At 57.1% G+C, this 25,728-nt stretch overlaps 9 protein-coding genes and 1 non-coding gene across 10 annotated transcripts; 3 read left to right on the forward strand and 7 right to left on the reverse strand.

Annotated features, from left to right (window-relative positions):
- Positions 1 to 1,280: 1,280 nt before the first annotated feature.
- On the reverse strand, positions 1,281 to 2,886 carry C8Q71DRAFT_838818 (3-isopropylmalate dehydrogenase). The gene is made up of 5 exons (XM_047926489.1): positions 2,757 to 2,886; positions 2,670 to 2,704; positions 2,441 to 2,617; positions 1,848 to 2,388; positions 1,281 to 1,790 (listed from the first exon to the last, which is right to left on the reverse strand). The coding sequence occupies exons 1-5, from the start codon at positions 2,768 to 2,770 to the stop codon at positions 1,403 to 1,405; spliced, it is 1,155 nt and encodes a 384-aa protein (XP_047776451.1). The 5' UTR covers positions 2,771 to 2,886; the 3' UTR covers positions 1,281 to 1,402.
- A 102-nt stretch (positions 2,887 to 2,988) lies between these two features.
- On the reverse strand, positions 2,989 to 5,664 carry C8Q71DRAFT_838820 (Vps5 C terminal like-domain-containing protein). Its single transcript, XM_047926490.1, has 4 exons — positions 5,182 to 5,664; positions 4,672 to 5,113; positions 4,257 to 4,612; positions 2,989 to 4,203 (listed from the first exon to the last, which is right to left on the reverse strand). The coding sequence occupies exons 1-4, from the start codon at positions 5,494 to 5,496 to the stop codon at positions 3,271 to 3,273; spliced, it is 2,046 nt and encodes a 681-aa protein (XP_047776452.1). The 5' UTR covers positions 5,497 to 5,664; the 3' UTR covers positions 2,989 to 3,270.
- A 1-nt stretch (position 5,665) lies between these two features.
- On the reverse strand, positions 5,666 to 7,562 carry C8Q71DRAFT_772266 (GTP cyclohydrolase II-domain-containing protein). The gene has a single exon (XM_047924403.1). It carries the CDS (start codon positions 7,322 to 7,324, stop codon positions 5,858 to 5,860), a length of 1,467 nt encoding a protein of 488 aa, XP_047776453.1. The 5' UTR covers positions 7,325 to 7,562; the 3' UTR covers positions 5,666 to 5,857.
- A 1,320-nt stretch (positions 7,563 to 8,882) lies between these two features.
- On the forward strand, positions 8,883 to 10,776 carry C8Q71DRAFT_860015 (uncharacterized protein; the record flags this gene model as incomplete). The annotated part of the gene is made up of 5 exons (XM_047927734.1): positions 8,883 to 8,962; positions 9,036 to 9,356; positions 9,415 to 9,557; positions 9,618 to 10,512; positions 10,629 to 10,776. The coding sequence occupies 5 exons, from the start codon at positions 8,883 to 8,885 to the stop codon at positions 10,774 to 10,776; spliced, it is 1,587 nt and encodes a 528-aa protein (XP_047776454.1).
- A 143-nt stretch (positions 10,777 to 10,919) lies between these two features.
- Positions 10,920 to 12,806, forward strand: C8Q71DRAFT_172399 (uncharacterized protein). The gene is made up of 12 exons (XM_047916748.1): positions 10,920 to 11,020; positions 11,081 to 11,240; positions 11,297 to 11,313; positions 11,382 to 11,467; positions 11,529 to 11,589; positions 11,640 to 11,697; positions 11,819 to 11,859; positions 11,912 to 11,959; positions 12,030 to 12,108; positions 12,170 to 12,312; positions 12,380 to 12,577; positions 12,633 to 12,806. The coding sequence occupies exons 2-12, from the start codon at positions 11,123 to 11,125 to the stop codon at positions 12,729 to 12,731; spliced, it is 948 nt and encodes a 315-aa protein (XP_047776455.1). The 5' UTR covers positions 10,920 to 11,020; positions 11,081 to 11,122; the 3' UTR covers positions 12,732 to 12,806.
- A 178-nt stretch (positions 12,807 to 12,984) lies between these two features.
- Positions 12,985 to 15,542, reverse strand: C8Q71DRAFT_712104 (Zn-dependent exopeptidase; the record flags this gene model as incomplete). The annotated part of the gene is made up of 6 exons (XM_047920835.1): positions 12,985 to 13,115; positions 13,174 to 13,598; positions 13,652 to 14,162; positions 14,218 to 14,299; positions 14,352 to 14,581; positions 14,639 to 15,542. Coding segments are annotated over 6 exons (2,283 nt in total), but the record flags the coding sequence as incomplete, so codon positions are not given.
- A 1,224-nt stretch (positions 15,543 to 16,766) lies between these two features.
- On the reverse strand, positions 16,767 to 16,837 carry C8Q71DRAFT_t110. The gene has a single exon. It is a non-coding gene; the product is annotated as a tRNA-Gly (tRNA).
- A 140-nt stretch (positions 16,838 to 16,977) lies between these two features.
- C8Q71DRAFT_172453 (uncharacterized protein) lies at positions 16,978 to 17,426 on the forward strand. The gene has a single exon (XM_047916749.1). It carries the CDS (start codon positions 17,038 to 17,040, stop codon positions 17,359 to 17,361), a length of 324 nt encoding a protein of 107 aa, XP_047776457.1. The 5' UTR covers positions 16,978 to 17,037; the 3' UTR covers positions 17,362 to 17,426.
- A 567-nt stretch (positions 17,427 to 17,993) lies between these two features.
- Positions 17,994 to 20,771, reverse strand: C8Q71DRAFT_909303 (PLC-like phosphodiesterase; the record flags this gene model as incomplete). The annotated part of the gene is made up of 6 exons (XM_047929035.1): positions 17,994 to 18,216; positions 18,275 to 18,429; positions 18,485 to 18,613; positions 18,668 to 18,811; positions 18,873 to 19,638; positions 19,699 to 20,771. The coding sequence occupies 6 exons, from the start codon at positions 20,769 to 20,771 to the stop codon at positions 18,090 to 18,092; spliced, it is 2,394 nt and encodes a 797-aa protein (XP_047776458.1). The 3' UTR covers positions 17,994 to 18,089.
- A 1,324-nt stretch (positions 20,772 to 22,095) lies between these two features.
- C8Q71DRAFT_172550 (glycoside hydrolase family 16 protein) lies at positions 22,096 to 24,485 on the reverse strand. Its single transcript, XM_047916750.1, has 6 exons — positions 23,890 to 24,485; positions 23,273 to 23,819; positions 22,930 to 23,217; positions 22,661 to 22,867; positions 22,491 to 22,601; positions 22,096 to 22,443 (listed from the first exon to the last, which is right to left on the reverse strand). The coding sequence occupies exons 1-6, from the start codon at positions 24,354 to 24,356 to the stop codon at positions 22,180 to 22,182; spliced, it is 1,884 nt and encodes a 627-aa protein (XP_047776459.1). The 5' UTR covers positions 24,357 to 24,485; the 3' UTR covers positions 22,096 to 22,179.
- Between the last annotated feature and the right edge of the window lie 1,243 nt (positions 24,486 to 25,728).

Below are 25,728 nucleotides of genomic sequence, written 5' to 3' on the forward strand. Positions count from 1 at the left end.
GCGTATTGCGCCCACAGAGGCATCATGTGCTACGGCTGATGTGAGAACCTTTGTGCAGTCAAGAAGATTGCGTTGGGTAGAAGCCTCGCTACTCATCAGATGCGTCCGATGTCCGCCACTACTACATCTCTTGTGACGTACGTTGTTGTCTTTGAAGGGCATTTTCACAGGTCAGCGCTCAGCGCCCACCGTATCTACGGCGGTGTATGGGATATGTTGTGCGGTTCGGCGACTTGCGTAGAAAGGGATCCTTGACATTCAAGCATTGGATGCGCACTGGTGGAAAATGTCGATACTACAACCGTCGTATCTCCTGGTGTCCACTCAAGTCGTTCTAGTCGATTGTCATAGTAGGTCGCCACTTCCTTGGCAGTGGTTGAAAGCATATCGTGCTGTCTGACAGCCAGGTCCTTACGCCACAACCAGGTATCACATTCATGATGAACCAGGCGCCCTCATACCGGGTTTCACGGAAAGGACGAAATACTGCACTGTCGGCATGGCGCTTTATATGCGGGCATCGTGAGTCTATCCCCGGTTGTACATCGACCCTTCGTTCTGACCATCTCTCCATCGTCTAATCCTGCACTGGCCAAGCAGGATGAATCCTCACCAAATGGCCGCGCGCATACAAGAGCTCAGCAATCATATCCACTTGCTTGAGCAGACAATGGAGCAGCGTCGTGTACAATGCGACAGCCATGGATCACGTCAACGCAACACAAAATTGGCTCTTGACTCATGCGCTCGACGATCGACGACGTTCCCCCGATGGTATCCCTTCCTACCGACCATAACCGAGCCTCGACACCATTTTCAGGGGCCCCGGCAGCGCGCGCGAGTCTCCGCCAGTCGCAGCGCGATGTCCGCGACGCCGGCCAATCCATTGAGAAATATCAACGCAAGTTGAGTTCTCTTACCAAGGAGCGGTACAAAGTTCAAAGTAAATTGTATCGTGTGCAAGCCGATGTGTACCGCGCAAGAGTTCGCTGGTACTTTCCCTGGACCTGGGGCGCGAGCAATGTTCGCACTGAGGTTGCATGATCGAGATGACACTGGACTTGTACTGGACAACAGCAATCGTGGTAGAGAAATTATCAATCCATTCGTAGACGGACATTGATATCAGTTCTGTAGCATTGTCGTTGGCGGGTAGATAGGGTGAGGTCCATATTACGTGTTTCGCTCAAGAATTGACAACCTGGAGGTTCACGTCGGGGAGGATCTCGCCGGTGCGCGTTCTGAAATGCATTTGGTTGCGCAGGCTTCTCTCAAATCGCTAGCCGAGCAACTGTGGTGGTCTCCACTCGATTGGAATGTGGTACAAAAAGTACAGCTTGAGTTGATACATGAGGGAGACCTGGGGCTACACTATCAGTACGCGTTCTCTGCGGCACCTCTACTATGCCAATGATGCCTTCAGAACCTCCACGATCTTGTCGCCGATCTCTGTCGTCTTCGCGCTCCCGCCGAGGTCTGCCGTCCGCAGCTCGAAGCCGCCGATATCCTGGTTGTCGAGCACCTTCTGCACGGCCTTCTCAATCGCCTGCGCGTATTTGTCGAGGCCGAGCGAGTACCGGAGGAGCAGTGCCGCACTGAGTATCGTGCCGATCGGGTTCGCGATGCCCTTCCCAGCGATGTCTGGCGCGGAGCCGTGGATCGGTTCGTATAGACCGTGAGTGGGCTTGAACTCGGGTGAGAGTGCATCTGCAACAGAGGGCGCGCCGGCCAGAGATGCTGAAGGGAGCAATCCGAGAGAGCCAGGGATAACACTGGCCTCGTCCGAGAGACTAGCGCAATAATGACGTCAGCATCGCGCGAACAAGCAGTGAATTATGATGACTTACATATCTCCGAACAGGTTCTCTGTGACGACTACGCCGTTCAGCTTCCTAGGGCTCGCGACCATGACCATGGATGCAGAGTCGACCAGGGTATGATCGAGTTTGAGCTGGGGGTACTCGTTCTGCAGCGTCTCCACTACGACCTTCCTCCAAAGTCTTGAGCTCGCAAGCACATTGGCCTTGTCGATCGAGTGGATCGCAAGCGGTGGGTCCGCGTTGAGCGCAATCTGCGCCGCCACGCGCGTGATCCGCTGCACCTCCGGAATGCTGTAGATCATCGTGTCGTACGCGACGTCGGGCTGCTCTGCCTGGCCGAGCTCCTTGCGCTCGCCGAAGTACGCACCGCCGATCAGCTCGCGGATGATGATGATGTCAGTGCCTTGCGCGACGGAGGCCTTCAGCGGGGAGTATGAGAGGAGGGAGTCGGAGGCAAAGTTGCAAGGCCGGATGTTCGCGTAGAGGCCGAGGCCCTTGCGCAGGCCCAGCAAGCCCTGCTCCGGGCGCACTTTGCTGTTGACGTCCCATTTGGGTCCGCCGACCGAGCCTATGTACAGGTTTCAGTGCAGATCTATGGACCGACGAAAGTTATCTCGTACCCATGAGGATGGCATCGGCCTCCTTACAAGCCTGAAGGGTGGATTCTGGCAGGGGCACACCGGTAGCGTCGATGGCGCAACCGCCGAAGAGGTGCTCCTCGAGCTTAAGCTCGATGTCCGGGGACGTAGCGGAGACGACCTCAAGCACGCGGACTGCCTGTGCAACCACGTCCGGGCCTGTGATTGACGTGATGAATAACCCGAACTGCTCACAGGCCATACTACATACCAATCCCATCGCCAGGGAGGACTACGACGCGGAACCTGTATGGTCACAATGAATCGGACATTCATGGTTTACAAACGACGCGCTCACGATTTCTTGGGCATGATCGACGCACACAAGGGAGGTCAGAGGGAAATATGTCCTACGAATTACCTGCAGCTACGGCTTCGAGTTATATGGTTTGCGGAGAGGGCTGTCCACGGAGGGCCGTTCAGAAGAGAACGCGAGTCATAGGACATGGAGAGCGTTCTCCCGATGCATAAGTGGTGTCACGTGATCGAGTTTCGCTTCGGTGGTCCGAAGATCCAGGATGTGAACGACTGGTGCCATCGCAGAACAAGCATTTCGGGCCTCCACAGATAGATAAAAGAGGCGTAGAATGACCATCGTGCGCCGATTGAGCGGGTAGATAAGTATCAGGAGTACCGTGGCTGGTCTCAACGATAGGTGAGAATTGCACCAGATCAGTGGGCCTGATACAAATCTGCATGGCACTTCTCCCTAGAGCCAAAGCGACATGCCTGAGAACGAGCAAAACATTCCATTTGTATCCGGAAGCACAAACAATAATGAGAGTTGAAGAACAATATTTCACGGTATTCCCTTAGAACATATTCGCAAGCTTGCTCGCCGCCTCCCTCGCATCGAGCCTCGGCCTTTGTGGCGTCACCCTTACCGACTGCGACATCGTGATCGGCCTCCCCGTCAGCGGGTCCACGGCCAGCGGCGACGGTTGCGGGGCTGCAGGACCGCTGGAGGCAGGCACGCCGCTCGACGACCGCGAGAACGAGCCTCCCAAGGGACCCATCGAGTTCGCTAGTGGGTGGGGGGACGGCTGGGGAGCGGCAGCCGCGCTGAAGGGTGCCGACCCGTGCAGAGGAGATTCCGGCATGGCCCGCCCCGTCGCGAGAGGCGAGCTCGCACGCGGGAAAGTCGACGCCGCCGCGAGGGGCGACGAGGGCGGCTTGACGAACATCGACTTGGTGCCATCGACGAAGCGGCCTCCGAGGGGAGGACCATTCGCGAGGGGAGGAGTGAACGTCGTCTGTGGCGCCGGGGAAGACGGGCCGGCTCCAGGTGACTGCGGAGGCAGAGATCTGACGCTCGCTGAAGTCGAAGTTGCAGGCGACGCTGGCAGGGGAGGCTGAGGAGAAGCATTGGCGGCACGCGAGGGCCCCTGCTGGGACGCCGATGTTGCCAGTGCTGGTGGTACCCTAAACGAGCCCGTGGGTGCTGCCGAAGCTGGGCGAGGGGCAGGCTTGGTGAAGTCTTCGAGAGGAGGGACATAGGATGGACGGGGGGCGCCGTTCGTCTTCGGCGCCGGCACGAACTTCTTGTTCGCACTGCTGACGTCGGGTTTGAGAGCCTCGAGTTCACGCAGCATCTGACGCTCGTAAAGAATAGAGGAGCGTACGTGCTCAACTAGCGCCGTTGTCACATCCTCAGTGACGAGCCTTTTGTGTCTGTCGAGGGCTCGGTGCAAGTTCTGCGAGATGCCTTCTGCACGCTTCGCCAAGATCATCTCGTATTTGTTCGCCTTCAGTCGTGATATGAGCAAGTCATTTGCACATCAAAACCTTGTGGACGTACCTCCTCCATCTCCTCGAGCGCCTCATCAACCCTTTCTGACCTAATGTTGCTACTCGCCTTGAGTCGTTCCAAGTTCCTGCGCTTGGAGATAGACGCCTTGACGGCAGTCTGATAGTCCTCCAGCACCGCCGTTCGTTGCTGCAGTGTCTCCCTGGCAGACCGCGCATTAAGACCCTGATAGCCCAGCGAATCACCAACAATGACACATTCGCTGATACCCTGAGCTTGGTCGAGGTCCGCCAAACTATGCCACGCCCTGCCAATCTTTTGGAACGCGTTTCCAAGGGGCGGGTGAGCCTCCGTCGTCGCGACATTCACGAGCTTGTTGCCCATCTCCGCGCGCACGGCGCCGAGTGCTGACACGTCGCATGTCAGTTGTCAACACAGGGATCCACAGACCGCGGAACGCACGCACTCTTCCGAGCCCGCGAGAGCTTGTCGATCGCCTTGGCCGCCTCGAAGTATTGCCCCTCGAGCTTGGTCAGCTCGAACCGTGCGCGCTGCAGCTCCTCGTCCTCGTCGGGCACGCGCGGCTTGATCAGGCTGAACCCGCTCGACGCTTTTCGCCGTACATTCGGTGTCGGCTGGTACCCGAAGTCGCTCTCGATGAAAGAGCGCAGCTCTTCTTCCTGCAGCAGGATGGGGTCCTCGCAAATCCGTGTCAACCACCGTTGCAGCATGATTTTGACCAGGCGGTCATCTTCCTCGTCAGTCGGCGCGGAGGTCCGGGGGAGAGGAAGGGCTGGTATGATGGTCTGTGGGGTTGTGTTCACGACGGCTTCGTAAAACTGCTGGAACTCGACGTAGGAGCGCGACACATTGCGATACGTCGTGCCAGTGAAGTTTGCTAGATTCGTCTGGTACGCGCAGCAGCGCGCATGTGAGTGAGATTCGCGCACACAGCGACCTCTGGGTTGCAGCTCACCTGTGCATCGAATTTCACCAGGATGTCCCGCCTATTTCTGTCCAACCCCGTAATCCGTACTCGGAGATATGGCTCTGGCCGCTCATACTTTGCACCATTCGAGGCTGTCGTGACACGCGGCGAGATGAGCCCAGGCTCAGGCTGTCCGTATATCTGTGGCTCCTTGCCGTACAATCCGCCCGCAGAGCGCAGGGAGTCGGTATGCAAAGGTGCGGGGCGTGGTAGGTTGGGGATGGGCGTGTTCGGGACGTGAGGGGTCGTCGGCCATGGCGGCTCTTCAGCGAAGCCGTTGCTCAACGGGTCGAATGTGCTCATCGCGCTTTGCCGCCGTCAATGACAACGAGGGCGGGTATGGGAGGTGGAGAGGAGGATGGAAGTAATACTGAGTCGCAGCTTGGTCGCAGCCACGACTCCGAGCGCGGTGGCGCGAATAGGGCCTTGCCGCGTCGGCCGCGAAATGTCACTACGCTCTCACTGTCGTTCACCTCACCACCTGCTGGTCCTTTCTGCTTTCTATCACTTATATACAGGGGACGAGAGGCGAGGAGCAACCAAATATACAAAAGAGTTATACTTGATATATCAGTACGCTACAGATTGATTAGCTTGATGCTGTGCGAGACTACACTGGACGCTAGTCTCTGTTGCCGACCATAAAAGAACGACAAACTGAACGCTATGGGGACGACTCATCCATAAGGCCAAGGGGCAGTATATGTCCCATCTTTAACACCTTGGTGCGCAGGTACCTGTCCAGATCCTCCCCATGCACCTCTCCTCCACCGATCATCGTCAGTCCGCTCGCGTCCTCCCCCTTCAAAGACACGTCTTCGCCATGCTCATGCTGGTGCTGTCGCCGCTGCCACGCGCGAGGTACCATCGGTACGCGCTCAACAATCCGGATGCCTTCCTTCTCCAGCGCCTGCACCTTGTCCGGGTTGTTCGTCAGCAGCCGCACACCCTCGCCGACCTCCGTGCCCAAGCCGAGGTCGCGCAAGATCGCAGCAGCAACCTCGTACCCGCGCTCGTCCGCACCATGTCCGAGCATCAAGTTCGCCGTGACAGTGTCATGGCCGAGGTCCTGGAGGTTGTACGCGCGAATCTTCGACAACAGGCCGATGCCACGGCCCTCCTGGCGGAGATAGACGACGGCGCCCCGCCCGGGGATGGTAGTCGGCCTGCCCTCCGCGGAGGATGTAGCCGGTGGGAGCGTGATGGGCTGCGAGATCTGCCGGATGGCCTCGTCGAGCTGCTCGCCGCAGTCGCAGCGCATGCTCCCGATCGTCTCGCCGGTGAAGCACTCCGAGTGGATGCGGATGAGCGGGGAGGGGATGTTGTCTGTCGTAATGTTGTTGTGCGCTCCGGGGACGGAGGGTCGTTGAGAAGTGGGGGAGAGCCGACCTACGTAGGCTCCCCGGGTTATGCGGTCTGCCTCCGTCTCGGAGTCTGACCATGCCGCGTCTAGGGAACGGCTACGGATCGGAGGGGCGCGCCGTGGGGTATCTTGTTCAAATTGGGCGGGGTCGACGACGATGGCGAGGTGCTCTTTGTTGTCCCGGTTGTTGTGGTAAAGGTGAAGGAAGACGGGTCCGTGGGGAGTAGGCACCCGTGTGCGAGCCATGCACTTGACCTCGACGGCTGCGGCAGGTCTCGTACTCTCAGCTGCAGCGGCATGAGATGCTGAGGTCGTGCGTTGCACATGTGGCGAGTCTAGGGCCGTGCGCGGAGTAGGCGAAGGTAGGTTGTCGGACCTACGCAATGGATCCCCCACTTCCCTCGTCCGTCCGTTCTCCTTCTCCCCATCTACTACGATTCCCTGGTCCTTCAACCTCTGGCTCCGTGGTGCTTGCCTGCTGACATACTTTAGCCGCGGTCTGCGAGCCTGGGTGGTCTCCCCCTGAAACTTGGTCCAGTCGTACGCCCCCTCCGCTCGGGGGTCGCCTACTGCAGGGAAGAAGTCATGGGCGTAATGGTTGCGAGTGACGTGCGGGCCGTAGGCGGCCGCTGCCGCTAATAGAAGAGGATCGAGGTCGGAGTCTCTCCTTCGAATTCCATGTTTGGCGGGGCGCAGATCCGGAGCAGTAAGCATGTCGAGAAGGTCGAGGTCGGAGACCCCCTTAGTGATGCCGTCGAGGAGGTCCATGGCAGGCGATGAACGCAGGGAGGGTATACGAGGGTAGCCGGTAGGGAAAGAGAGGAGTGAAAGGCTCTAGGCTGTGTTAGCGGAAGAGAGTCTTACACATTTCTGCAGGAGCATGGGGAACCCGGGGCAGGTTGAGCCTGCCAGGCCGACCATCTAGGCGCCCATGCGATGGAGGTCACGTAATCGGGATCGGGTCAAGCGAATCTTCCCGTACCTTCCTATCCGGGCGTCTCCTTCTTACTCATGCCACGTCAACGACGTTACGCACAGGCTGTTTCAGTTGGGTGGAATCTCGCTGTCCTGGTAGCATCGCGTCAGAAACGCAGCCATTATATGGGCGACACTGTCACAACAGACGCACCGGTGGGACCGGCAAGATAGGATTAGGACTGTGTCTCAGGCTTATGTGACCAATCTCATGACCTGTAGGGTGCCTACTGACAGATCTTGGACTTGCCCTGGTGAGCAATAAATGCAGGTGGTCGGCTTCTCGGATGGCTAACCAGGTATAGCATGCGGCTTCGTACCTTGTGAAATCGAGGAAGGACGCAATATGACGCATCGGTGAGCGGTTGGACGGCGACTGAACGGGCTTCATAACGCTCACCGTCTCGTACGGCTTTACAGTAAAATCGCATGCATGACTGCAAGAGCGTGCTGTAACGGTTGACGAGTTTGACAGTAACCACCTGCAGGTGCGTCGATCGGAACAGTAGAAGCAAAGCGGAGCGCATTGGACTCAAGTGACCGTCGGCCGGGCGGTAACGGTGGATGCGTGAACAGCTGGACATACGAACACCCGTACAGCTCCGGGTCTGCTTGGGGTTGCGGTGTTAGCGGAATTGCTAGATTTATATTGATCTCATGGAGACAATAGATCGCTCGACTTAACTGCATACACTTACCTGTAAGTACGAGAAGACCAGTGAGATTTGCATACATACATCTGCTTCTAGGCGTTGTTTCGAGTGTTCGCGTGATGCGACCCAGAGACGTTCGAGCGATCGACCATCAAGCGTAGTGCCATCTGGAGACTTCGCGGGGCACGGTATGTAGATGATCGCTAAACACTTGGGCTCAAGTACCAAGCCTTGTTCAGCAATAACATACAGAACCATGATAGCTTGAGTGGGGTTCACCGAGACTCTCAACCGATGTGTAGGACGGAATGTCGCTTGCGACTTGACAAGGAACGTTAAAGCTCGCCCGAGTCGCTCGAGTGCGTTTACAACGTGTTGTCGCGCCCACGTGATCGCATCGCGAAATGTCGTTCAACTTCGGTCGAGGGGTTTATTTTTCGATACTTATTGCACTCTTCTGGGACACTCGAACCTGTATCTTCGATCACTCACAACTATATACAACTCTTGGCTGTCATACAGCTTGGTTGTGCTTGAGCTATACCTTACTCCTGAGGCTGCGGGTCGCCTTTGCGCTCAGTTTCTTTTCGAGCTGACACGGCCCTAACGACCATCCTACGCGGCCGAGGTAGAGCCTATCGAAAAGCGGAGCACTACTTTGTTTTCACCTTCTCTTCTCTTTTGGAAAACTGCTTGCCATGGATGCCGATCAGAACATCGCAAACGCCGCGGATCCTTCAGGCAGCACGCCTATCAATCTGACTGCATCGTCTTCAACGTGAGTGCTTCAGCGCATGCACGTATGACTCCCAAAGGTTTGACTCTGACATCCCGGCTCATCTTAAACATAGCGATTCTAATGAGGACCTCCGTACGAGAATCATAGGGATGCTGGCCGGCACCCTCAACGGTGGCTTCGCGGAGTTGGGCTACCATCCCGACTATCTCGTGCAGCTTCATACCATACACGAATGGAACACGCGTCTCCGCGAGGAAAATGCACGCCTCTTCGCAGACAACAGGAGGCTCGCTCAGCTAATCGGCATGCAGAACCAGCGGCTCACGTCCATCGCGCAGAACGGGGGCCCCAACGCGATCATACACGATCTTCAAGGTCGGATACAGGAGATAGAGATGAGTAGGCGGGAGCTACTGAGGCAGCATGAACACGCGTGAGTCTTGTCATGTCACCATTGCGTTCGACTGAAGTGGCGATATGGCATGGCGTAGGACACATGAAGCCATTACCCTGCGAACGGAGGTGAACCGCCTCTCCCAGATACTACAGTCAAAAGGGATCCCGTACGAGGTTGAGAATCATGTGCCGAGCGCGTCAAGCTCAAGAATGATGCCGCAGTCTGGTGTTGCACTGGGTGAATTACTATCGCCACTCTCATGTCCGCGCAGCCTCACTCAAGCACTCTCTTCCCTAGGCCATCACCCCGGGCAGGCGCAAAGGCTCCGCCACTCTCAGCTGCCCCCAATAAACACGGCGTTCGCTCCGACGTCGACACAGGCTGCGCCCGTTCATCAAGCCCGTCGACAGTCTTCTGGAGTTCCTGCTGCCTACCCAAGTCCTCACGCGTACTTCCCGTTCGCGCAGCCCTCAATGAATGGCCGCAGAGTCTCCGGCGGGCCAACGACACCCGCCATCGGCCACGACCCTCGCGAAGTGCAGCGTTTACAGGCACATAACGCGAGCACATCGAGCTCGCCGCGCCCGAACATCGCGCCGACGGCGGGCATGCAGAAGCACAAAGCTGTTATAGACCTTACGGACGAACCGGACTCGGCAGAAGGCCCACGAGCAGCGAAGAGGCCACGACTTGCTTCGGAACCTGTCACCAATGCGACCGAAGCGATCAAAGTCGCGGGTCCGTCCACCCCGCAACCGCAGAGCACATTTGCGGAAGTCCAGCTGGCAAACAGTCAGGCGCCCCTGGTGACGCGGACTGGAGGAAGCACTCAGCCGAATGGGGACCCGCCGGCATCAACAATTGGGGACATACAAATGTACTCCCCTAGACAAGAAGCGTCGCGACACGCACCCATGGACGACGTTCAACACGAATCGCAAGCTTTACAGAGCGCACCATCCATGCAGCATCAACCGATTGAAGGGATACAAACGCTTGCGCATCCCGAGTCAACAGCCGGGGTGCCATCAGCCTCACTGCCTGTAGCAGAAATACAACAACCGTCACAGGCGGCTCTCAATCCGAGTACGGAGGTTATCCAACAGTGTATCGACGAAAATTTCGTGGACAACGAGAATGGGGACGAAGCAGAGGGCGAGCAGGAGCGCAATGTTGGCGACGGGAATCGCTGGTGTCGGATGTGCCAGTACGTTCTCGTTCTTCGTCTTTCGCATTCATCACTCCCGCACCTTCGAATACATCAATGGGGTCACTGATGAATGAATCCTCCAGATTGCGTTATGCCAGGGGCCTCTCCAACAAAGTCCCCGAAGCGTTCCCCGCCGAAGCTAGTACGGAAGACCTCGCACGCCATTGTCAAGAAGAGCACCCGAAGGGATGGCTGTTCCTCCTGCAGAGATGTATGGAAGACCAAGAATCTGATGATGACGAATAGATCTTGCGTGTGGGTTTTGTTGCAGGGTTGCCAAATTCTTACGCGCGAGTCCGACGGTGTTCAAATTGTCAACGAGGAGGTGCGATTGTTACCTTCTCACTCCGTGTGTTTTGACCCGTGACGTCCTCATGACTCGGTGAGTTCTGCGCAACTGATCGTTTCGTTGCAAACGTCATTGTACGTGTGGTGCGGGAGCTAGCACTACGGCCGTATTCGAAATGACACACTACTTGTCTCATTTCGAGTAAGTCTAGCGGCGTGGGCGGTTGTGCTATAACTGGTTGTATTCCGGTTCGTACCATAGGTCTGGATCTAAATCGGTATTTGGGTCGACCGCGGTGAGCGTATGCTCAGCCCATGCCTCTTGTCCGTCATGAGTGTCAGCAGCAACGACGCTGGACCGCCGGATACTGGCACCTCAGGTCCAATACTTTTCCAAGCACTTCTCCAGTATCTCTTGCAAGGTGAGTGATTAGCGAACGGTCATTGGAGAGACCCTATATGACGAATCGGAGGGAAGGGGTTGTCTTGTCACAGGCGAGTCTCACCAACGCAGCTGGAGAGTGACTATAAGCATGGAGTGGCTGACATTTCCTACCATGCAGGGCATAAAGTTTTCGGGTTCGCAAGAGGACCACAACGATTGCATCGCAATGCGAATATACGTCGTCGCATTGATTTTGCTTTCGATGTAAGTCCCACTCTTGCAATGAAATTCGATGTCGACTAAGACATCTGTCTTGTCATGGCAGACTGCAGACAAGTCTCGAAACGTATAAAGTCTGGCATGAAGTCATTGACCGCCGGCACTGGGTATGCTATGGATCATTATGAGTTAAGGACTGAGCTGAATCGTATCTTAGTACTTAAGCCCATTGCATTGGTCTGAATTCCTTCTGAATGGGATCATATGCACCTGGTGTGAGGTGTTCCTCGTTCGGAGGTGTTGGAAGGTGCGAGCTTTGATGGTCGTTGAAGAAAGACTTTTACTAGTTGTGCTGGCAGATCACAGACCGGAACAAATGGGTACTATTCCCATTAGCAACTCTCGTACTTGTTACGCTTGTCGCGAACGTGATTCTGGTAATGATACTGAGCATTAAGCAGATGCCGTATTTCGCTGACAGTGCAGCAGGCGGTTCGGATCGAGACAACCATTGGTGCCGACAGTGGATATGCCGACGTAAGTCGTTGTCTTGTTTTGTGCAGGCAAGTTGGTCTTGATCAGCTTGACTACTCCTGGGATAACTTAGCCGCTGCGGGCAGGCCATTGGTGCTTTCCATTATGGGTATTCGGATCTCTCCTGCTGTCGCTAGGCTTGACTGGCATATGTGAGTTGCGCTGCGATATCGCTCGTAAAACAAGCATGGCTGATTGTAAACCACACTACAGTGTCATGGTGTCTCTACAAAAGCAGAACTGGCGTCAGCCAGACAGATAAGGTCGTCCAAACCATCATTAACGCCACCTGGGAAACCGCGTCATTGCCTACGGCTTGCGCCATCATTGCCGCAGCTTTCTACTGTAGCAAGGAGGCAAGCATCCATAGCTTCAATATACATTAACAACCGGCGGTCTTACCTACGACGAATGGCTATGCAGCTTACCAAAGTCAGGCACCTCGACCTGTTCTTCATCCTACTCACAGCGAAGCTCTATACCCTCGGTATCCTGCGAACCTTGAACTTGCGCGCCAGGTTCCGGGAACGCCTGATGTCCCATGACCTAGGTGGCCGTCAGTCTTTGAGTGACTTTCAGTGGAATTCCGGTGGCTCAGCGCGGACAGGCTCAGCGGACCAGGTATGTAGTACCGTCGCATCATCTTGCAGTCCGAACACTGATACATATATTGAAGGCTTGCGTCGGGCCCCTTGAGCCCGTCAGTCCTAAGACCGTGCCAGCCCCCACTTCGAGAATGGTAGAGCATAGTAGAGGATTGCCCAGTTGTATGTGAGAAAACCCAGCTGGGGCCAGCCGTCCAAGTGTATGGACATCGTGACAAGTTTGGCGCATTAGCCTCAGCCGTGCCGTAAGGTTGTCACTTCTAGTGTCCCATTCGCCGACATAACGGAATGCTGGAGGTGCAATTCTCGGGCACATTGGAGTTGAATCGCCACAGCACTGGTAGCCCGGGCCCTCGAATGGGCCACCCCAACAACATAAGTTACAACGAGATGTTCCAGATGCCATTCAAGAGCGCACTACTTTTACACGGCGATAGTCTGCGACAAGCTATCAAGGAGGTCCGAGACCCTCCTGGCCTCAATTTCAGCCAAGGTGCTGTTCTTCTCAATAGTCAATGCCTCCGTCACAGCAGGCAACGTTGTTGCGCCATACCCTACACACCGACCATCAGCTCCCCATGACACACCGCCACATGAAGCATGAACACGTACCAAGGAACTTCCCGGGAGCCACAACTAAGTGCCTGTACCACTCCCTCTCCGCAATGCCCTCCTCCGAGATGAAGCCCTGCTCGAACAGCCGCAGCTTCGCGTTGCCGTCCTGCACGCGCTTCGCCGCACGCACGAAGCGCTCCAGGGCCTTCTTCTCCTTCTTCCCGGGCGTGTGCTTCCAGTGCTTCCGAATCTTATGCAGGATTTTGCGGAGCCACTCTGGGAGGTGCCCGTGGGCGTGTTTGCAGTGGCCCTTCTTGCCGGGCTTGGGCAAGGCGGCGAGCGCGTCCTTGAACTCTTTCTCAGCAGCGACGAGCTCGTCCGCGAGCGCGAGCGCGGCAGACTCGAGGCTCTCGATCGAGCTGCGGAGGCCGGAGAAGTTGGGGGAGGTGTCGAGGTGCAGCGACGCAGCGATCTCCTCGACGCTGCAGAGGGCGTGTCAGCAGCCTGGTCAATGCATCACAGCATGAACACGTACTCGTCAAGGTAGACATCCAGTTCGAACGCGTACTGCGTCGTGTTCAGCGGGAGAATGATCGAGTCGATCAAGCGAATCGCCGTGAGGCCCATGTGCTTCGCCACCGCAACATGGCGATGGAACCCAGGGTCGGCATACAGCTCTATCCACCTCTCCGAGTCGTAGATCGAGTGATAGTGGTAAGGGGCGTCACCCAGAGTTTGCCCAAAGCCCTGGTCCATGCTCGCGATGCCTAGCCGCTGCAGGAACGGCGTGAAGTCGCTGCCAGAGCCAAGCTGGCCAACGCCGGTGTCACTGGGCCCGAGCCTAGCCTTCTTCGCGGCCTCGTATATGGCAAGCGTCTCGGCGTCGACGAGGCCTGCGCCGAGGAATGGACCTTCGTCATCACGGGAGTCCCACAGGGATTTGCCGGCAACGGTGGGGTGCGGGACGTCCTGGGCGGCGGCGCGAATGAGGTGGGCGAGTGAGGGAGAGCCGCTTGCACCCCAGGCGGAGCCGCTGACGGACACATCTGCAGATGAGATAGTTAGATGTGCGGCTGCAGGACGCTTGAATCCTGTACGTACCGACGTTAAGATATGCAACGACATTGCTCTGGATCCAATCAGGGAAGTCTTCCGCCCACTCAGTGCTACCAATGAGGCCGTACTGCACACCCCATGTAAGCACGTACATATTGAAACACTTTGTCTATGCATACCTCCTCAGCATCCCAGCTCGCGATGACAATGTTACGGAGGGGCTTCCAGCCGTTCTTGAGGAGTTCGCCGAAGCCGCGGATGATCTCGTGCAGGGAGACTGTGCCAGAGACCGGGTCAACTGCGCCCATAACCCAGGCATCTCGGTGGCAGCCAAGGACGACCGTCTCGCTGCGGATGTGTCCCGGGATAGCGGCCATCGTGTTGTAGATAGGGATCACTCTGTCGTCAACTAATACAAATCATGAGTATCCGAGTCGCCACGTCTGAATATGCACCGGGCACGCACCATGGTTGACCAACTTTACTTTCCGGACGCTCGATCTCCCATTCACCGTCCTAGCTTCGTCCAGACTATCCCCCAACTCCTTCAGCAGCGTCTGCGCGTTCGCCCACGAGATCGGCAAGCTTGGAATTTTGGGGATATTTGCCCCCTCCGTTCGCTCCGCATCGGGATACGCCGGCTTGCCTGGTGTAGTCGGGTCGCCGGGGTAGGAGGAGATGAACTGCACACTACCGCGCTGAACAGAGGTCGGGTTGCGCGCGGGCCCGGCAGGGTACGCCTCGAAGCCGTTCTCCACGGTTACGGAGCCGTCGTCGCGGGTGTCGGAGTAGATGAGCACGCCGACGGCGCCATACTCCTGCGCAAGTTGTATCTTGACGCCGCGGAAGATCGCGCCGTACCGCGCGAGGACGATCTTGCCCGTGAGGTCACCACCGGCAGCTACGATCGCGTCGTAGTCCTCTTTCCTGCCGTAGTTCGCATAGATGAGCTCGCCCTCCACCTCACCGTCCTTGCTCAGGCCATGCCACGCGAGAACCGACGTCCTGTACTTCGACGCCTCGGGGTCCGCAGGGTCGCCATCCTCCTCGAGGTCCGCCTCCCAGACAGCCTCCCCGTCCTCGCCAAGTACTGAGAGACTGTGGTTCACAGGCGTGTTCATAACGGGGTAGTACTTGTCGATCCAAGCGGCCGGCCCGTGGAGCTTGTTGATGCCCAGGGTCGCCGCGCGCGAGAAGGGCGAGCCGGCGGGGAAGACGGGTGTGATGGGAGACTTGGGGATGTCGAAGTGTTCTTGGAAGAGCGCGAGGATGTCCTTCGCGTCTTCAAAGTCTTCAGAAGAGCCGGCGAGGTGAGGGTGGGTAGCCCATTTGCGTGAGGAGGCGATGGCACTGTCCGTGCTAGGGACGGACCTACGAGGGACAAACAAGGGGTATGAGCCACGGAAGATGCAGTGTGTATATGGTAGATCACTCACAGGAACAACTCCTCTGTGTCAAGTTCCGCGTTGTGAACACTGGACTTACTATGAGGGCCAAACGCCTTCAACGCCCACATGCCGGCCTTCTCTCCGCGTGGAGCGAAATCATGCTTCAGGAAAGTCCGCTTCGCGACGACATACAGCGTCACGAATGCGTAGAACAGCAGCACCTGCTTGAGGAACCATCGCGAGAACCGCCTCAGGGTTGAGGGGCGTTCCTTGAGCGCGTCGACCGCGCGCACCTCCTGTTCGAGAGTGGTGGGAAGCAAAGCGACCTTCTCCACATCGCCCTTCATGGCTGCCCTTGCTCCTGTTGCGTGAATGACCGGTCCAAAGACGGGTCAAGGTGGGAAGAGAGGCGATGACTGCGCGGGTTGTGCAGTATATATGGCGCTCCGATACACCGGGGGCCGGCATGGCGGCGACGGGACATTAGATCGTCATATCTGAGTCGTTTCTCGTGCTCTTGCGCAGTTCTGCTCTTCGACTCCTGAGTGGAACTGACTCTTGGGACCAGCATGGAAGGCGTGAATTTCTGTCAGATATACATGTGGTGGCCAGTGCAGCCCGGTGTAGGCCTATGACTGTAGGTCGTCGAACATACTAGTTAATTGGAAGTACATGGACAAGGCGATCTTGAGGCGATCGGCTAAGATGTATTCGCCAGATCCAGATCTCACTATTCTCTCCAAACCAGATTCAGCAGTGAATCTCGTCCTGAACGGAATGTGTGCGTTGCTTTTCGTTGTCCATGCTAAATCTATTGCGTTCAAGCGTCACCCAGCTTTCGAGGCCAACCGCGAACTCGCAACTGCCACAATACGCCATCATTCGCCATGATATCGATCCCAACTTCCTTCACTCCGAATTGGGTACGTACTGCAGTCCAACGAACCTGATGAGCAGTCTCACCGTCTGTAGCAAAACGTCACGGGCCGAAGCGAAGCTCATCGTGCGGTATAAGAAGATGGCCATCGACGCCGTCACTGGGTGGTAGTACTAGCTGTACTTCTCTGAATCCATGTCCCCCTCGCAATGTCTTCTGTCCTTCTCGCTGTTTCACTATTTCTGGCTTTCGAGCGTCCCTCCTAGATAAGTAGGTGACTCAATTCGCTGTCAATGACTTGGTTCAAGTTAGCAAAAAACGAGACCGACTGCATTAAAGGGGAATCGAACCCCTGGCGGGTCGATGGCAACGACCCAGGTTACCACTACCCCATTAATGCTTGCAGACCAATACGGAATTGATCCATAGTATCACATACTTTTCAGTTACGGCATACTCCGTTCCACCACGACATGTACTTGTTACCCTCCCCTACATTTTGTGTCACGAGCATCGCAAACCCGTGGCTTCGCCACGGGTTTACGGGGCGATTTTTTCATTCTATGCTTCATGTAACTTTTAAGATTTCATACTTATGCAATGCCAGACCTGGGCTTCGCCTCAGGTCTGGCGGCAGTTCTTTCATTCTGTGCTTTGTGTTACTATGAAGGTTATATTCTTGGGCATTGCCGACCCGTGGCAAAGCCACGGGTCTTGCAGGCGATTTTAAAATTCAATGCTTCATGTAACTATTGTAATAAATGCTTTGGCGTGCCAGCCTGCGGCTTCGCCACAGGCTGGCAGCATACCCGTTATTCAATGCTTTGTGTACCTACTGGAATAGATGCTCTGGCATGCCAGCCTGTGGCTCCGCCACAGGCTGGCGGCGTACCCGGTACTCAATGCTACATGTTACTCCTTTGAACTGCAGTGCGGAGGGCGCCCGAGGGCATATCCTGGTGTGTATATTGGTTCCCGTTATGTACTTACCTCCTCGCACCCGCCACGATGCCTCGGGAACACCTCAAGAAATTTCCCAATGGGTTTCTCAAGTTTCCCGGGGACACCTCGGGCGAGGATACACTGGTGAGCGGAGGGCGCCCGAGAGCAGCTTTCCTGTCAACATTACCTCCCGTCATCATGCCCGTTGCCCATCACACACGCCGCGACGCCTCGGGAAACCCGCTGAAATGTCCTGACTTGCCGAAGGGGTTTCCCGTTCAAGGTCCCGCCGCTCCTTTCGCGCGCGTCGGGGACGCGTCGGGCAGGGACCGCGCAAGCGCCGGGGAAGCGGAAGGCGCCGGGCCCGTTAGAGTGGTAAGGATTGGGCGCACATGGTTTGCCACGCGGCCAACGTGCGCTCCATGTGGCTTTCTCGTGGCTTTTTCGCGCCACATCGACCCCGACCTCCCATTCTTTTATGATCTGGTAATGTGTGAGATGTGTTCGGTAAATGATTTAGGGCCGCCCTTGTCCCCCGTTACTCTGGTCTCAATAGTAGGAAGCATATTGACGACCACGGGTGTCACAAAAAGTGTTAACTCCGAGAAGGTGATCATGGCTGCGACGCTAAGTGTTTTAGATCCACATTATGAGTACATGTCGCTGCATACTGAGTATTGAGTACTGAAGTCGCATCAACATAGTGTTACTCATTCAGCGACATTGGTGAAGCACCACAATTGCGCCAGCCCAATCGTCCTACTAGTGAGGGTGACTACAATCCCCTCCGCATGTCCGGCATGTGTAACGACGAGATCGGTCCCTGGAGTCCGTAATCTGCAACCAAGCCCATATTAGCTTGCCTTGCCCACAGTGAGATATGTGCAACACGTGCCTGACGTTCTCCTCGTCTAATTCGAGCTCCCAGACGGATGCTTCGTGGTCGACTAAGAGCTGCATGTCTTCTGCATTCTGCGAGGAAGCCACCAAAAACAGACCGTTGTCTGTTCTTAACGTCCACTTTTCATCGTCTATCTCTGTCGCGGTCCACTGGACGAGTCGTCCAATCAGCAATGAACATGTGGTCGACGGAGCATAGACGTACGCGCGTAGGATGGTCTGCCTCCGTCAAACAAGTCACGGCATTGAGTCGTGCGTCGAACATCAAGTAGTTGTACGTGTCTGCACTGTGTATCACGTAGGTATCACCTGGGACCGTTTTGACGATGTTGGCCTACGATATGTCGTTGTGTCAGCACGGGAACTTGCCGATAGTTTAGTGACCAACCAGATCTTTGACCATGGATCCTTGCTGCGTGTAAATGTTAGCGTCCCAGGCGGGGATCTCCGCCTCCAACGCATTGGAAGCTTCGGGCTGCCAGGCATCAGATACCTCGGAAGCAGTCAAGCTAGTCGTATTTGCGACCAACGGCTGAGGAGAGACGCGTTCAGTGTCATGTTAGGCGCCGCAAAGACGCACTCGCCTTCGCTACGCCGTTGTGTTCCACGATGAGCTCGACAGGGCACTTTCCTGCACTTCCGAAGGAATTATACCAGTCCATCCCAAACACATTGACACTGCTGTGGTCCACAATGAGCTTGGCAGTTTGCTCGTTCTTGGGCACCGAGATCTGCTTCAGCAGTAACTGCTCGTCGCCAGTGAGCGCCTGCAAGATATTCAAGACGATGTCCATCGCCCCGGGGGTCTCCGTGTTGTAGTACGTATTCTGGTCCTTGAAACCGCCAGCATTCAGCACTGGGTTCGGATACATGCATCCATCGTCGTTGAGCACGAGGATCCTCGGTCCGACAGCGGTGATCTCGCCAAGGCGGGTGCCGACGAAACGGTCGAAATCGAATGGCTTGGAGCTCTCCGCGCTTGGAGGGACGTGGGCATATTCTCCGAGGATGTCGGAGACCATGGTAGCGACGGCGGTCGGATGCGTGGAATCTGGGAAGTCAGTGTGGGAGAGGCGGAGGAAGATGAGCTCGTGCGACTGCGAGTGTTCGTCGCAGAAGGCCTTGACGCTTTGCAATAACTCCGCAAACTTCGGTCCGCGCAGACCGTGCTGGCTGTAAAACTCGCCGTCGCGGGTGTCGTGGTAGATGCGCAAGTCGAAGTGACGGATACCGTCTTTCAGCTGCTGGCGGAGCTCGCCGGGCTGTGCGAGCGCGACATACCGCACGCGATAGATCACGTACGAGTACAGGGTGAAGCCGAGATACTTTTTCTCCGAGGCCCAGGGCGCGACATCGACGCTGAGCGGCGCGTAGCCTGGATCGAGATTCCAGAGGAACGCAATGTCCCCGTACCTTTACTGAGAGAGATCGTCGCTCAGAGTGTACGCCTGGCTATCATGCGTTGCAGGTAGCATGATCTGGTCCAGCGTCTTCGCCTGCATGGTGTCGCCCGACATCCACGTACTGTAGTCAACAGGAGGACCCGGCTTCAGATTCGACGAAACCGGGAAGGGAGCTGGGAACTTAGAAGACGCCATGACGTCCTTGAATGTGTCGTTGAGTGCATTCAGGATGCGTTCGTTGAAGGTCGTGTTGATGAATCCCGCTGTCCGGTACGCGGTGGTTAGGATGTCCCAGATGCCTTTCACAGGAAGGACGAGTATATCCCCGAGGATCGCGCTCAGCCCTGCTTTAGCACGATCGGACAGACTCCATTCCATCATGGAGACCTGCAGCGTATCGAGCACCAGCGACGGTTTCGACAGGTCACTGAAGTCCAAGGTCGCCTGGAAGAGGATGACCATCTTCTTCGTCGAGAAGCTGAAGTCTTGGACCTTGAGCGTCTTCCAAGAAAAGGTCCCATCGACGGTCCCAGTGAAGTGCAAAATGACGTTCACCCTGAAGCGACGGTCGCCCGCGGGAGTCATCGTCCCGTACGTGCAGACGAGTTCGTCCACCTGCAGCCGGCTGAGGGTCAGGATGAAGTTGCCGAACGCCTTCGTGACGTGCTTCTTCTCGATGTAATTCTTCACCGCCTCGAGGTTGGCTTCAATGACACTGTTGATCAGGGGAGGAAGGATACTAGGGCCCGAAAAGAAGAAGAACTTGTAGCACGTCCCGTTGGACATCGGCTTCCTCGGGGCGAGAACAACTCCGGCCTCGTACGTGTTCGGGCCAACGATGCTGTCGACTCCCGTCTTGTATAGGCCCTGGCCGATCAGGACCGACACGATGCTGCGCTCGCCGAAGATGATCCTGAACGACGACTGTCCTGGCCACCACGATGCGCTGATGTAGGCGTGCGCCATCTCGTGGGCATGGACGGCGGTAGGACTGGGGAAGGTGTCGCCCATGCGCTTGTTCTCGTCCGTCGTGACGGTGATGTCATGAGGCCAGTCGTTCGTGAAGACCACAAAAGCGTCGGTAGGCATGGTCTACCACGTTTGCGAAGTCTCGATGTAAGCAAACAGACGATCTGACATGCATTGAAGGCGTCGCACCGATGTTGGGATGAGGTAGGTTCAGCAATAACACTCGCTCCGCGTCGCAGAGAGATGAATGCTCCTAGGACAAGATCAGTGAGCATATCATACACCGACCGACACCGCACGACTCACAGTTCAAATCACTCTGCGTCCTTCTGAAGCGTAGAGGATAAAATGTCGTTCGCTGGATGAACGTTCCGCTTTATCTATTCAGTCCAAGCATCGAACATCCACTCCCCAACCAATCTAGCGTCTGAGAGCAGGCACCCCGGCGCGGCACCGCATACAAACGTCGTGCCTCTGCCAGCGGTGAACAGCTCTGAGACAAATCGTACAAGGCTCGGAGCGCAGCAAGGCGCGGTGCCGATCAGCTTCCGCGGACGTCGACGTGGGTTGGCAGACGTCCATTTGTCGGGGACCGCGAATGCCTCCGCGAATCGTCTTCACCGACGTCGTATACGTACCTAGCGCTGGCGCCCATTGAAGCTATCGACGGGCCCGGGCATGCGGACTTGTACCTGTACCTTGACGTCGACAGCTTGACAGGGCCCGCCTATAATGAACCAGGCCCAAGTGCCTGTAGGAAGATCGACCAGCAACGGAACCATCCCATGCCCGTACTCCACTCTCCGACGCATTCTAGACTCGCACACCGGTCAGTCAACCAGCCGAACAAGCCCACTCACCCTATCCCATCCATCCATCCCCCAACCAACCAACCAACCACGCCACCGGAGGAGGCTCCTCTTATCTACTCACATTCACTGCTACAGGCTACACTACGTACACTGTCAATGGCGACGACCACATGCGACATGCGAGAAGAGTCCGAGTTCGAGTCGAGTCCGAGTCGGAACAATGGACGGTGGAATGAATGAATGAGCGAGTCCGACGAAGCTACTGAGTCCGCGCGCTGCATGTAAATTACGGCTTCGTACGGGGGTAGGGGAGATGTGTAGTGCTAGTAGTAAATGTGGATGGTCGATCCTGTCGGCGACGATGAAGGTGGTGGTGGTATACAAGCGGGGCGATCACGATTCGGTCCGCGCGTGGCGCGAGGGATAGGACACATACAAGGCAGGGACGAGGCGAGAGAGGGAACTCGTAGTCGGTAGAGCTGGTAGACGTGGCTGGTGGTGGGCGGACGGGGCCGTGCTTTCTGGGGTCATCATGGCAGAGGGGGTCATCGGGGCAGGGCAGGGATATCGCTTCGCGCACGCGTATTTTCGTCATATAGGCACGAACAGCTGAAGCGGGACATCGGAAGCATCGTCGGACTCGTCGCAGTCGCAGTGAGAGAGCGTGGGGCATAGCAGATGTTCCCAATGCACACGAGCAGCGCGCACCCGCACGCTCAACACTCGCCCAAAAACGAGTTCTTCGGCCACTCCTGCGCATAGTCGTCCTTCCACGTCGTCAGGTTCGGGTTCGCATACGCCTCCGCATACCTGGCGATATACGCCGCGGTCGGGAAGTCGTCCGGGTCGCACCCGATGTTGATCGCGTCGCTCGGCTGGTACACCCGGATGTAGTCCACGCGCAGGTGCACCGGGAACGGGATCGCCGCGAGGTCGACGTCCCCGAAGTTGTGCGACATCCCGAGGTTCATGATCAGGTACTGCGCGCGGGGTGAGCGTGTGCGGGGGAGGGAGGAGGGGCACGTACCATGGGCTCTTGTGATACCGGTCGTGAGGAGATGTCGACTCTCGAGTCCGCCGCGAGGCCAGCGACGGTGAGCGTCCAAGCCTGCTTGTTATCCGACATCCACGTTATGTACTGTGACCAAACCGTCAGCTCCCGTCACCCGTACGCAATTGCGCGGCACCACCACTCACCGCGTCGTCAAACCCAGGCTTGTACTCCACCCCATAGATCGAGTAGCACCCCGTCTCGTACTCGTAGCAGTCCTGATCCGTCTCCGTCACGACGCTCGTCGCCTGCTGGAGGACGCCGCCCGTGTACGTGTTCTGGTACGAGATCGCCGTGTCATAAACGACCTCGTTCGCGCTCGTGTTGAACCACTCGTATCCCGCGTTGAACGGCTTCGTACGCCCGTCGCCCATCAGACTCCCATCACACTGAACAAGCAGCACATCGCACTCACCGCCCACTGCGCACTCTGGCTGACCTGCCCCACCGCGGGCGTCCCCCCAACCTGCGCCTCCAACATGTCGATCTCCGGCGCCGCGCGCCCGACGAACGTCCCGTCGCTGTGCTTCGGCCCCGGGTGGCTCTCGCCCGAGCACGTACATCTCGACAGGCGCTGCCCAGGAAGGTACGAAAGCACACCCCCGTAGCTCGCGTCGCCGTTCTCCGTCGCCGCGATGGGCTTGCCGTCGACGGTCTGGTTCGCGACCGTACCGACGTCGCATGAATCGTACGAGTACGGCCACTATACAAGAGAACAGATGAGTGGCGCAAGGCAAGCAAGACTTGCTCGTACGTACCAAGCCATCGAGACTCGCGCCATAGCCCGCCCTGCCGAGGTTGCCCATCGTCCAGATGGCCGGCCAGAGCCCCGCGACGTTGTTCAAGCCGGGCAGGCTCACATTCGCCTCGAAATACCCGCCCGTGAAGCAAAACTTGTTCCACGAGCTGATCATCCCGCCCTGGTAGTTCAAGTTATTGATCGCCTTCTCCTCGAGCGTAATCTCCAGACTGCCGTCCGCGGTCCGGATCGCGTTCGGGTGGTACCACTCGAGGTTGTTCGTCTCCCAGTAGTGCAGGTTGACCGCCTCCCAGTACGGGTCGTCGCCCGGCCAGAACGTGCGCCCGGGCGTGTTGAACTCGTCCGAGAACACGAGCGTCATCTCCGTCTTGCCGTCGTACCGCGACAGCGTGTGGTACGCGCTCGTCGGCGTGTCCTCGTCGATGAGCCCGTGGTTTCCCGGCAGGGTGGGCACCTGCCCCGACGCGTTCGTTCCGCCGAGGTTGTACCCGCCGAGGGTGCCCATGCGGATGTCGCGGAAGTGGGTAATGATCGGGTATCCAGCGCTAGACGGACGTGCATTAGCGGAGATGATCGCCGACGGGGCGCGCGGGTGGAAATAGCGACGGAACTCACAAGAGGGTGAGCAACGCGCCGACGACCAGAACGAGGAAGCCGACGTTCACGAAGCCGCGCCATGTGAAGATGGGGCCTTCGCGTTCTATTCTCCGAGGTTTGTCACGGGGGTCTGGTTGGTGGAGGTCGTCGTCGGCTTCCTTGTTATCGGGTGAGACGTTCGCGCCCCATTGGTCTGGATCTGCTGAGAGAGGGAACTGCGGCAGGGGTAAGTAAGGTTCGTGCTGCGGGCATTCAGTGGCACTAATATGACCGTCACGAGAGTGAAGAATCCCGGGCTCGTGGTAAGAAGTCGAAAATAGCCGCAAAGAGCTGCAAGGGCGTCTCGCGGTGCGGACATGGGGGGCGCGACATCGAGTGAGGCGGTAGTCACCCGAGGGTCGTGTCCCACTCATGGTCCATAAGAGTACGAAAACGAAGTGATTTTGAGATGTGAAACGTGCACAGCATGTCTTGAGTGCATGCATGCAGAGACATCGAGACCGCGGGCTCGATGTCACCGAGCATCCTACGACGACGACCACTTGCTCGCTCGTAACGCGCACAAGGCAATTCCATGGGACGGGAAAGCGAAGTCTCGAGACGCGACATAGTACTCACATCACGAGCGAGGGACGCGAGAGATAATGGCCGACTGTGACTGAAGTAGGGAGACTCGAGCTGGACGCGTAATAAGTACACAGGCAGCATATGTTTGCGTGTGACTCACTCCTGATGAGGATGGGCTGCTGGTGACGCTAACGAAACTCTGGAGCCTGCTGCCTGCGGCACTGGGAAGAGAGGCAATGGGACGATAGCGGTCGCCTGTGCCGCGACGCAGTTCTGAGATGGACATGGCTGCCTGCTGGTCGAGCCAGGCCGGGAGAGGGAGGAGAGGGAGGGGGAGGGAGAGGAAGAGGGCGGAAGGTGAGACGAGTGTGGCTGGGAACGGTCTTGAAGCAACACCGAGGCGAGCAGGACAGACCCTCGGTGTGGCTGATAGGCACCCTGCTCGCAGACAGCTTCCGGAAGCGTAGAAATGTGTGACGTCAATTCATCTGCCGTCGACGCGTCGCGAGAGCCTTCTGTGCCTCTGTCCTCCGTCTGTCTCCCCGTCAGCGGTGCCCTCGCGACCGCGCTCGCCGGCGTCCCGACGGCTGGAGACCGCCATCGCGACGCCGCCCCGTGTGGGCGTGAGACGCGCATTTTGGAGCAGAAGGGTTCGGAGTGGAGCAGGAGGCCATCCCGCCTTCGATGACGTCCACTGGCGAACCTCCCCTTTTCGGAAGGACGATCTGCTGCGGAGATCCAGCTTAGGCGCCCGCCCACGGTCTGGACCGCCGCCGCTATCCCCGGTCTGGCGCCACACCCGATCCTCCCAGAGTTCGCGCGCTGCAGGGCCTTCAGTCAAGGCTACGAGTCAAATCCGGCGAGGTCTATCATAGCATACAGAGCTAGTCAACGCATGCTAAGTCTCAACGAGAGACGATACGCTAGGGCAACTTCATGAACTGGTATTACTTCAAGGAAATCGGGGTCTCGGGACTCTCGGACGTCTCTTCAACTTTGACGAAATCGCAACCCCGCGATAGCGAGACCTAGGTCTGGACAGAGCGACAACCATACCACGCTGTTCTCTGCATCCATGGTACGGTGCTTTCAACGAGGTCTCATCACGCAGGCAGTGAGTTCGGTTTCAACTTTCAGATGCATTCCGTCTATGTCTCTACAACACCCAAACTCAACCGACGACTCGGAACTGAGTCTGCCTCATCCTGTCACCGCCCAACCGATATTGCCGGCACCATGCTGTTTCTCAAACCCTCATCAGCATACCGCAGACTTCGCGGATGTAGCTAG

The sequence above is a fragment of the Rhodofomes roseus genome (genome assembly GCF_022264815.1).
Source record: "Rhodofomes roseus strain CIRM-BRFM 1785 chromosome Unknown C8Q71scaffold_17, whole genome shotgun sequence".
NCBI classification, from domain to species: domain Eukaryota; kingdom Fungi; phylum Basidiomycota; class Agaricomycetes; order Polyporales; family Fomitopsidaceae; genus Rhodofomes; species Rhodofomes roseus.